Consider the following 11,739-nt stretch of genomic DNA (forward strand, 5'->3'; position numbering starts at 1 on the left):
CAGTCTTGAAGGAGTTCCCACATATGCTGAGCACTTGTTGGCTGCTTTTCATTCACTCTGCGGTCCAACTCATCCCAAACCATCTCAATTGGGTTGAGGTCCGGTGATTGTGGAGGCCAGGTCATCTGATGCAGCACTCCATCACTCTCCTTCTTGGTCAAAAAGTCCTTACAGCCTGGAGGATTTGGGTCATTGTTAAGTTGAAAAACAAATGATAGTACCACTAAGCGCAAAGCAGATGGGATGGCGTATCACAGACAGTGTCACCAGCAAAGCACCATCACACCTCTTCCTCCATGCTTCACGGTGGAAACCACACACACGGAGATCATCCGTTCACCTACTCATCTTGTTGGTGTCCTTTAGTAGTGGTTTCCTTGCAGCAATTCGACCATGAAGGCCTGATTCACAGTCTCCTCTGAACAGTTGATGTTGAGACGTGTCTGTTACTTGAACTCTGAAGCATTTATTTGGGCTGCAATTTCAGAGGCTGGTAACTCTAATGAACTCATCCTCTGCAGCAGAGGGAGGTAACTCTGGGTCTTCCTTTCCTGTGGCGGTCCTCATGAGAGCCAGTTTCATCATAGCGCTTGATGGTTTTTGCGACTGCACTTGAAGAAACTTTCAAAGTTCTTGAAATTTTCCGGATTGACTGACCTTCATGTCTTAAAGTAATGATGAACTGTCGTTTCTCTTTGCTTATTGGAGCTGTTCTTGCCATAATATGGACTAGGTATTTTACTAAATAGGGCTATCTTCTGTATACCACCGCTACCTTGTCACAACACAACTGATTGGCTCAAATGCATTAAGGAAAGACACTCCACAAATTCACTTTTAACAAGGCACACCTGTTCATTGAAATGCATTCCAGGTGACTACCTCATGAAGCTGGTTGAGAGAATGCCAAGAGTGTGCAAAGCTGTCATCAAGCCAAAGGGTGGCTACTTTGAAGAATCTCAAATATAAAATGTATTTGTTAAACACTTTTTTGGTTACTATATGATTCCATATGTGTTATTTCATAGTTTTGATGTCTTCACTATTTTACAATGTAGAAAATAGTAAAAAATAAAAACCATGGATAAGTAGGTGTCCAAACTTTTGACTGGTACTGTATTTAAATTTCAAAGTCTTTGGCTGTAATGTCTTTTTCGTTATGTGTCGAACACCAGTAAGACTAGCTGTTTCCATTGACGCTAATGGGGATCCTAATAAATCAAATCAAACCCGTTAACTACTTAGCTAGCATGTTACCTAACCCCTAAACCTAACCTTAACCCCTAAACTTCACCCCTAGACTAGCTGACGTTAGCCACCTAATTAGCCTAGCTAACATTAGCCACAACAAATTGGAATGTGTCATGTACAATGGGTTATGAAGATTTTTTTGGGGAAAAACATTAAATGTGTTGCGATGAAAATCGTGTAATACACACACACACAAAAAAAATGTCTGTCACGAATTTCGAATAAGTAACTTGTGTCTATTTCAAAATAAGCTATGATAGTTTGTTGATCTGTCTGTCTGATCAGAGTGGTAATAATGTCTGTCTATCGTTGTGTACAGGCTATGATTGGCTATGACACAGTGACAGCTCCAATTTGTGGTTATTATTGGGTAAGTGTTCACATTCGATGCGTGGAAGACAGTATGTGGTTGAGGTGTTGCATGCACAGAGGTACACACACACATCCGGTGTCATATCCGGTGTCATACGGTGAATCGCTCAGAGATATTTGGGTTGGGAATGACTTCTCTAATGAGACAATTCATCAACTAGGGAACATTTACTCTGCAAAGAAAACCTTTAGAGTAAAAATAACTGCCAGACTCCTATGATCATAAAGCGCTTATAACTGCCATCTCTTTTTTATCCAGCAAATGTCCCCATACCAATCATTCCATCAGCGCGGCAGGAGTGATCTTGGGCTACAGCCACAGCTGTGTGTTATAAAGAGCCCGGTCTAGTTTAACCTGTCCTGTACGGTTATGGTTATATGTGTGTGCGCGCGTCTTGACAGGCAGCACACACACACTATACTAGAGATCACGGTCGTCTGATTGGCTGTCTCTCTACAGAGGGAGCCGCTAGTCTTCTGCCCACCCACTGTTTATAGCTCTCCTCGGTCAGAATTTCCTTCCTTCCACTGAAAGTAGTCTATTCATCCAGAGCACCAGGTCTCACCATGGCAGCTAATGATTACCGAGGCTACCTGAGGAACCACTCCGACACGGAGAGCGCTCAGCCACGCTACCACCCGTCCCATGGCTCGGAACCCACCCATAGACCGCTTATATTCGGAACTCTTGCTATTATGGGATTGCTGCAGATTGCATCGAGTGTGGCAATCTTGTTACACTTGACAGGTTATCTCCAAGAGGTAAGATACTTTTCAAGGTGCACGATTGATAATAGAACTAGGCCTATGCAACACACATGTGAGTTGCGACACTAGTGCCCGTCATCATTTTAAAGTGGAGCTGCGGGTTGCCTGCTTTCAGTTCGATTTTAAACAAGCAACCTAACAATAGCCTAAACCATATGAATATGCAACATTGTCGTTTATTAAATAGTTCTCAGTTCCACAATGCTTTCCTGGAATAGGCTACCAAGACATTTTGCAGTTTGAAGAGCACAGGTTTAAACCTCCTGCGCATACAGTTCCGGCTCGCCACTTACTGAGAAACTTGCGGCTGATGAGCGTGAGCACTTTCTTAGAACAATCTGTGCTCCGGGCTGCAAGTGACCGTAGTTCTGTGAACTTGTCCCCAACAGTAAAACAAGCTGTCAGCGCTCTGTGTTTTACATAGCCTATCTATCATCTCTCTCTACTGATGAGATTTCCCGCTCAGATTATAAAGAGTTAACAGTTATTTCGGCAATACAGTATTTTCCATTTGTTACAGACTTTTTATCAAAGCAATCTCCCGTTTTCACAACAATACATTTCAACAGCGAAGGTCAGGCAGATGGGGATAAACATACTGTAAAGCTGTCATTCAAGCAATCTTGTTTGTAAAATACAGCTGTTTTTACTTATTGCAGGCATTTTTGGGGGTGTTTACTCTGTTATTTAGAGGTATCTGTTGAATAAACAGATGTTTATTATGTAGTTTGGGGAGGTGGGCTGCAACAGTTTATAGCCAGGAGGGTTCAGAAACCACCAAGAATCTCTCCTAAAGATTTTTAGCTGTTCTGAAATTCAAAACAAAATTCAAAAATGCTTTATTGGCAAAATAAAATAGTAAATTCGTATTGCCAAAGCAACAATATACAAAATAAACATGCATCAGTTCTCTAATCTCCAGGTCTTCTCCAGGCAAGCCATTCGCCCTCAGCATACAGAGAGACAGAATAACTCTTCAGTGATATGTATGTGCTTCAGTGCCAGTCAGGTGGCTAACCTGTCAGCTACCCCTATCACCCTGCACAATCAGTCTTGTATAAGACAGCATTAACATTCTTTCTGGGCTGTTATTATTTCTGTATGGTGGTTTGTGGAGTTGAATGGTTTCATGTTTCAGCAAGCCAAACAAGAAAACATTTCAGTTCCCTCACGATGCTCCATCAGTCTTCACACGTAGACCTAATGAAGTCCAGCATGTGGTGTGTGTGATTTTAGAGAGCGAGCATGCTGCAGAAGAATGTCAATGTTTGTTTAACCCATCTTTTGCCATAAACAAAGTGTTGTGGTGTGTGCCGGTAGCTTGTTAACTCCTGGAGACAAGTCAGAGTAGGAAAAGAGAGAGTATCTTCGAGCTGTATTTGGCACGAGGACCAGGTTGTGTTAGGAAATGGATGCAGAGAGAAAATCTCTGCTGTGAGCCATCAAACTTCCTATTAAAAGTCTCCCATTCAGACTGTCCTGCACTAGTCCTGCAGTGAGAAAGCTCTGATTGGGCTGAATTAGCTTTCCACTCAGCGAAAAGAAAGAAAAAAGCCGTTCTCTGAATAAACGGTCCTCCTGACGACAGACCCATAGGGTAGCACTTTAAGGTGTCTCCCTGTCTGAACACCTGTAGGAGTTACTGGGAGCAGGAGGCAGCACAGCACTGTGCCTCAGGGGGAATGTGCTGTTGTAGGCTGTTTCTAAGCACTCAGACTCTGCAGGTCTGAGAGACCAGGATGTACAGGACATCTGGTTCTAGATAGGGTTATAGGGATGGGAATCAGTATTATAGGTAATGGTTGAAGAGGTCTGGTGATGACCAGTATAGAGAAATGGCACCTGGAACCCAGGGATACAGTGCCTCACTAGACTATATGTCCATGCTTGAAAGCACAATAATGTCAGGGATGGAAGTAGTGGTTATAAAGTTCAGTTCTTACAATATGTTCTCTTTAACTATTTGATCAATTTATGTCATTAATGGTTGTCCAGAAAGTCAATTCACATGGTCTTCCAGGTTTCAGTCAATGAATTGTGACACCCATGGGGCTACCTGTCAACAATGTGTGTCTGTTTTACTCTGATAGATTAGGGGGATTATTAGGTATTATTCATCTTAACGCCAGTGTTTGTTTCTGTTTCCAGGTAGACATCTCCTCTGCCCCACAGCAGCCAATAGAGGTGAGTTGACCCCTGTCTGATCATAATAACCAGCCCTTTCATTGGTCCAAAGAGGGTTTTTACTGTATGTTGTTCTGTACTTCCTGGTAAGGTCAAATTAATAGGCATATGTTTGTCATTAAAGATCAGGAGATTGTCAGATGACACTTTATATTATAATCTTATATCAGATGGTATTTATCTGGTAATGTAATTTAAAGGGTAATACCAGATAAATAGGCTAATTACTGTAAAAGAGGATGGATTATATATATATATACACACACACACACATACATAAAACTTTGGGGGGGAAAATCATTTGTCCCCCCCAAGTTATATATACACTATATATAAAAAATGATGTGTACTTCCCTTCAAATGAGTGGATTCGGCTATTTCAGCCACACCCGTTGCTGACAGGTGTGTACATAATAGAGTGCGCATCCATGCAATCTCCATAGACAAACATTGGCAGTAAAATGGCCTTAATGAAGAGCTAAGTGACCTTCAATGTGGCCCCGTCATAGGATGCCACCTTTCCAACAAGTCTGTTCGTCAAATTTCTGCCCGCTTGAGCTGACCCGGTCAACTGTAAGTGCTGTTATTGTGAAGTGGAAACGTCTCGGAGCAACAACGGCCACACAAGCTCACAGAACAGGACCACTGATCGTCTGTCCACAAGCCTAAAATCACCAGGCGCAATGCCAAGCGTCTGCTGGAGTGGTGTAATGCTCGTCGCCATTGGACTCTGGAGCAGTTCTCTGGCGTGATGAATCATGCTTCACCATCTGGCAGTCCGACAGATGAATATGGGTTTCGTGTGATTCCAGGAGAACGCTGCCTGCCCCAATGCATAGTGCCAACTGTAAAGTTTGGTGGAGGAGGAATAATAGTCTGGGGCCGTTTTTCATGGTTCGGGCTAGGCCCCTTAGTTCCAGTGAAGGGAAATCTTAATGCTACAGCATACAATGACATTCTTTACGATTCTGTGCTTTCAACTTTTTGGCAACAGTTTGAGGAAGGCCCTTTCCTGTTTCAGCATGACAATGCCCCCGTGCACAAAGTGAGGTCCGTACAGAAATGGTTTGTCGAGATCTGTGTGGAAGAACTTGACCGGCCTGCACAGAGCCCTGACCTCAACTCCATCGAACACCTTTGGGACAAATTGGACGCAGACTGCGAGCTAGGCCAATATCAGTGCCTGACCTCACTAAAACTCTTGTCACTCAGCAATGTTCCAACATCTAGTGGAAAGCCTTCCCAGAAGAGTGGAGGCTGTTATAGTAGCAAAGGGTGGGGACCAACTCCATATTAATGCCCATGATTTTGGAAGGAGCTGTTCAACGAGCAGATGTCCACATACTTCTGGTCATGTAGTGTATATTATTTTTGGGGTGGACATAACTGTCAAAGCACCAGCAAATCAGCTCCAAGGGACTTTAATTTTGGAAATTTGCTCCAAAGTATTCCCACGCATAATAAAAGAGATATACGGTGTGTGATTGTATATACATGTAAGCAGGGTTTGAAATGATTGTTTTAGTCAAATATTATCTGTTTGGGGTTCTTGCGGTCAATTTGCAGTCTACAAATTATTTGTATATTATGTTCCGGGCCCCTGACCAGCCACTCAAGAAAATAAAAAAATTAAATAAAAATTGTCTTGCTGTTGAATCTAGTTGATGATCCCTGATCTACAGGATATACATTCCAAAGCTGTTTCCTTTTTGGCTTCGTTCATTGATTCTCTGACACGAAACAGCCTGGTCCTGTGCTTGAGTTAGCCTATGGCAGTCCTGTTTGGTCAAACCAGAATATCAGTAAAAGCTAGGGGAAACTACTGGGTAACCATCTTGGTGTGTATGTTCAGCCATTGGATTTCACCAAGGGGGGAAAAAAGTGTTACAACACATTACACCTTGTAGGTTGAGTAAAGGCATTCCAACAATGTTTTGATGCAAGGCATTTCTTCCTCCTATAAGTTGCACCCAGGAAGTAGCAGTATTATCAGCATGGGGTGGTGTACAATCCAGTATTTAAAACTTTAATAACAAACTTTTATATTAAAACAAAGACAAGGTAACCCGTTCTCAAATTTGTGCTTAGTCATGCTGTTCCCATGCTTTTGTTTTTAAAGTGAGGAGCAGAAAGCTTGTTGTGCATACCCAGCAGCTTTATACCCAAAGCCAAATCCAGCTTCAAACCCTAACCCCAGTGTGGTCTGGAGCCTGTAGAGAGGTCAAGCCAGTCATCACCCTAATAAGATGAGGATTGGGGGGGTAGGTCTAGAGTCAGGTTGGCCTGTAGTTTACTGTACTGTAGTGGGGCACCAATCAGATTATATCATGGTTTGGCAGAGGCAGTTGCCTAGTCTATTTGTCTTGAGTAAACCTTTGCTCATCAGTAACAGTGGTATATAGCGGTGGAATGCACCATTGTTGATGTCAGAAAGGAGTTTCTGTAATTCCTTCTTGGAATGTTCTGTCTTCTCTCTAGCACAGGCTTCTACCGGAAACAGCCACATCTTTCCAGGAAGTAAAACAAAGAAAGTTAGCAGCTCTTCTATGTTTTGCTTTGCTCTCATTGCCCCAAAAGAGTGCTTAGACAAACCACCCACTCTGCTCTGTCCTGCCTTGAACTAAGGAGGCCTTTGTGTCGTCAGAGTGACATCTCAGACAGGGATGATTCCCATGCTGTAGTCTCAACCCTGGTCCAGCCACCAGAGTGAACCCTGCTCTAGGCTTTATGAGGTGTGAGGCTGACAGGTCCGTTTGGCTCCTACTGTGTTATCATAGAGTCTGTGTGTATGTGTTCCTGTGTGTGTGGTGACAGTCTTCCCTGGGACCAGTTAATTTGCTGATAAATTAGTGTTTTTTTAAAGACCAGGCCTTACTAAGAGCTGTCATGTCTCATGTTTGCTTTTGTTAAGTGCCCTTTGATTTGAGGCAGGATCGAGCCAGTCTGGGCCTACAGTGGGACCTGTGGTCAGCTTGATGGCCGGAAGGATGGAATGGATGACTCATGGCTGTTGTCTATTGTGCAGTGTTGCACACCATTGTGCAGTGCTGGGCTGTAGTCTTCTATTGCACTGTGGACTGAACTGTGTGAAAGGTGATACAATAGAGTACAACAGGAGTGGATGGCCACACACAGTGTACTGGTTTTGACCCTCCGCCTCTAAATCAGGGACTGATTCAGACCTGGGACACCAGGTGAAGGGAATCTTTTTTTCATTCATGTCATTTATTGGCCAGAAACAGCTGTAGGCCTAGGTCTGAATACACTGCAGTAGTAAGTTATATAGTAGACCAGTAACCATCCCAGCTCTGTATCTATCCAGCTAACGTAATCCTCTATTCCTGGGAAGGAGGTATTGTGGTCGAGTGTCTCACCACAAATCAAGGCCAAATGCCACAGTGTTGGGCCAGGGGGAGTTAGACCGTTATATCTCCGTAGCCTTGGCCAGACTTGTTTACCCTGTCTAATTCTAAACCACTTTTCTGTAAACATGTTTAAACGCAAATGGTTTTTAAAAGAGAGACAGTACTAATCTTGGACTCAATGTCTGCTCCTGTTGTTTTTTGAGTAAATATACAAGACTTAATATTAGTGTCATGCAGGTGCAAAAATGGTGCTGCAAACCACAGTGATGATCATTTCAGGGCAATAGTCTGTTTTATATTTAATGTTCCGTGCCATCTCTATTCAGAGGTGTTGTGTGTGGGTTTCAGGTCATTTAAGAACAATCTTCCATTTCAACATTGGCTGGGGGTGGAGGGGAGATGACATATCAGGCATACCAGGGCTGATCAAAATGTAGGAAATTACAAAACAAGTTGAAACATCTACAGGATGTCTCTGTTCTGGAAGGAAGTGTCTCTAGCAGACGGTAGGTCTTCACACGGAACCCGTTCAGTCAGGCAGGCTGGGTAACTGATTGTTTACCTGCATAGAGACTGTTTTGTTTGTCTATGTGCTGCGTCTTGTCTCTAGTCTGTGTACTGTAGCTCAGACTGGTGATACGTATGTCATCGCCTCACTCCAGGGTTGAATCTATTCAAGTTAGAAGTGGTGCCAGAACTGTGAAAGGAACATCCATCTGAAAGGTGACATTAACCAGCAGCCCTAGGGTTACAGAACCACACCACAATAACTGGTACTGCTCACAACTCAGCGCTCCAAGCTTAGAGGTTCACTTGGCAGAACTACTGGGAGAAGTGTGTGGGAAACACACACAAATTAAAATAGACAATGAAATAAGCATTGGTTGAAACATGTGGCAACTGTTTAGAAAGCATTATGATTGGGCTAATGATAAATCACTTCTAGATAGTGGGTTGCAGCTGGACAGTCACTCACTATGTCTGATTTGAAGGGAAGAATTTGTCAAACTACTGTACAAGCTACACTACAAAATGCCCCTGTGGTATCCATCCCTCCTCTCAATGACTACTTTTTAAAAACTGTTGATGCCGGAGTTCCCAGGCCTTTACAGTTCCACCCTGCTCTGACATGTGTAACGTTCCGTTGAGGACCATTTCCTTTCCATTTCCACAGGAAGTGCAGACAGAACCGATCATTGCTGATGCCCTGAGGGACCCGAGAAAAGGCAGACAACGCTGCAAAAACCAGGGGAGGGAGGGGCTTCCATCAGCTCATCTACCATTCAAAGTGACCACCAACTACGTGAAGAGTAAGCTCATAGAAGTAGCCAACAGTAAGCCACAGTTTACAGCTAGATTAGAACTAGTCTACTGCAACCAATATTCATATACATTACAATGGTAAAACTGTGACAGATCTTTGACTGACGGATTAATTGGATTTATTTGCTGACTAGTTGATCAACTGATTGATTTGCTTATGTATTATTGTTCCAGAGGGGGAGCTGAGAGCAGCTATGATCCATTGGGACGAGGCGCAGGGCCACCTGAAGAAGATGCGTTACCATGACGGCCGTCTCCTGGTGGACGAGTCAGGCCTGTACTACGTCTACGCCAAGACCTGTTTCCGCTACTACGACCTGGAACCTGAGACAGAGCCCAGCGACGCCCCTGGACACGCCCTCGCCACACCCCAGACCGTGGACGTTAACAACGCCCAGCTCATCCAGTACATCTCCCAGGAGAAACACACGTCCTCACCCAGCAAGTCTGTGGTGCTGATGAAGACAGGCAGCACCATGCGCTGGAATAACTCCCAGTATAACATGTACTGTGCCCAGCAGGGCAGGGGGGTGATGCTACAGCACGGGGACGGACTGTTTGTTAACGTGTCCAACGCCTGGATGCTGGACCCTGAACCGGAGGGGACGTACTTTGGGGCGATCAAGATGGGGAACTGAACCCACATACAGAGAAGGAGGATGTGCTACTGGATGTTCTGCAGGCGTAACGGCCAAACAACCACAGAGAGACAGAGCACTTACTGCATGTGAGATTACTGAATTTGTGTTTGATTTGTTTTTGTATTGAAAAGGTATTCACCAGATAGCCTTCTTACCCGATAGAGAATGAGGATAGGCAGTTATTTAGATGAGGGTTAATGGATATCTGGTCACTCACTAGGCCTTCAACAAACCACATAATATGCCGTGCACACATACTTTAGACAAGACAACCATTTTCCTAATGGTCCAAAACGACACTGGATGCTTTTTAGTAGACCTGTAACATTTTATACAGCTGATAGTTATCAACCACTTTGTTGATATTTGTCATTCCAGGGAGCGCTTTTGAAAATGTTTGTACAATGTTTTTTCCAAGCATAGTAGTATGAATCCTATTGAAAATGTTTGTTTATCAGCTAACGACACAGTCATTCCTCATCCCTAGCCTGGCCCCTCATAGTTTACTAAACATTGTCATCGTCTTGAACAGAAGCACAGCTGGGGTACTTTGTTTCTAAGGAGTAGAGTTTTCACCAATCATGCTCCTCTGTCTCTCTTGAGAAAGGAAGAAGGGGAGGTTAGAGGGTGAATAGGATGGGATTCAGTAGTGAACACAGTACTACTGTCCGTTCAGGCAACATTTAACATTACATAATGCGCTGTGTAAGAACAGTGATATAAAACTATTTAAAAAAATAAATAAAAATGTTTTCCAAGAAAATACAGAAAAGTGAGTACAGAAGGGGTAGCAAATGGCTCCATAACTGCATTGACTTAGTTTATCCAGGAGAGACTTGGTGTAATCCTTCATCCCAGGAACTGAGGGGAACATAGTTGTGGTTTGGATCAAACGTTTGTTTTCTTATTTTGATTTGTTTTTCCCCAAACTACAAGTATCGAACTCTCCTTGCCCTGTCTTTGGTGGTTTATACGAGTAATGATAATCAAAAACACACAAACTAATGTAACGACACAAACTGAAGATAGCTGGCCTGTCTTACCGTAGGGGACGAGAGCAAAGATTGTCTTTATGAAACTAGCGGATCCAGATTGACTTTGGTTCACCTTTAATTTATAGTTTCTTTTTTCATTTTACTCTTCCAGAAGGTAAATGGGAATATGCACTAAATGTATTTATTTATTAGACATAAAAATGCAGATATGTACCATTGGTTAAATGATCTGTCTGCTTTAAAATCATGTATATTTTATGTCTGTTTTACAGTAGGCAGTACTTAGTTTATCAGTAGATGCGCTTTTTTTGTTCAAACACAGGGGCTCAATGTTGAAATCTGTATTTGTATTTTCTATTTCGACAATTCTGTGTGCACTTGCCTAGCCGAAGCAGAATATACTGTCCATCATAAGATTGTAGCAAACTTTTTAAAAATCTTCATCTTGTAAATTTTTTAAAAAATGTGATGTTTATTTATGTCAGTTTAACTAATAAAATCATTACTTTTCTATATAGGTTTGTTCGATTATTTAATCATCAAATCAAAATCTATTTGTCATATGCGCTGAACACAAAAGGTGTAGTAGACCTCACCGTGAAATGCTTACTTACAACAATGCAGAGTTTAAAAAAGTAAGAAAAATGTGCTAAATAAACTAAAAGGGAAAACAGTAACACAATAAAACAATTACGAGGCTATATACAAGGGGTACCAGTACCGAGTCAATGTGCTGGGGTACAGGGTAGTCGAGGTAATATGTACATGTAGGTAGGGGTAAAGTCACTGTGCATAGATAATAAACAGAGTAGCAGCAGCGTATGTGAATGTGTGGCATCA

The 11,739-nt window shown here is 42.7% G+C and overlaps 1 protein-coding gene across 2 annotated transcripts; it reads left to right on the forward strand.

Annotated features, from left to right (window-relative positions):
- Nucleotides 1-1,783: 1,783 nt before the first annotated feature.
- Nucleotides 1,784-11,414, forward strand: LOC129820935 (tumor necrosis factor ligand superfamily member 11-like). 2 transcript variants are annotated; one of them, XM_055878066.1, is made up of 4 exons: nt 1,784-2,385; nt 4,540-4,575; nt 9,115-9,274; nt 9,438-11,414. In XM_055878066.1, exons 1-4 carry the CDS (start codon nt 2,191-2,193, stop codon nt 9,899-9,901), a joined length of 855 nt encoding a protein of 284 aa, XP_055734041.1. In that variant the 5' UTR covers nt 1,784-2,190; the 3' UTR covers nt 9,902-11,414. The 2 variants fall into 2 exon arrangements, with proteins under 2 accessions (XP_055734041.1, XP_055734042.1); XM_055878067.1 differs by having other exon boundaries at nt 1,787-2,385; nt 9,115-9,250.
- Nucleotides 11,415-11,739: the final 325 nt, after the last annotated feature.

This window comes from Salvelinus fontinalis, chromosome 23, assembly GCF_029448725.1.
Source record: "Salvelinus fontinalis isolate EN_2023a chromosome 23, ASM2944872v1, whole genome shotgun sequence".
Classification (NCBI taxonomy): Eukaryota; Metazoa; Chordata; class Actinopteri; order Salmoniformes; family Salmonidae; genus Salvelinus; species Salvelinus fontinalis.

Excerpts from the sequence above, each read along its gene's own strand:
- LOC129820935 (XM_055878066.1), top strand. The coding sequence starts at position 2,191 with ATGGCAGCTAATGATTACCGAGGCTACCTGAGGAACCACTCCGACACG. Across the intron at positions 4,576-9,114 it reads CCCCACAGCAGCCAATAGAG|GAAGTGCAGACAGAACCGAT; the intron begins GTGAGTTGACCC and ends CCATTTCCACAG. Across the intron at positions 9,275-9,437 it reads GCTCATAGAAGTAGCCAACA|AGGGGGAGCTGAGAGCAGCT; the intron begins GTAAGCCACAGT and ends TTATTGTTCCAG.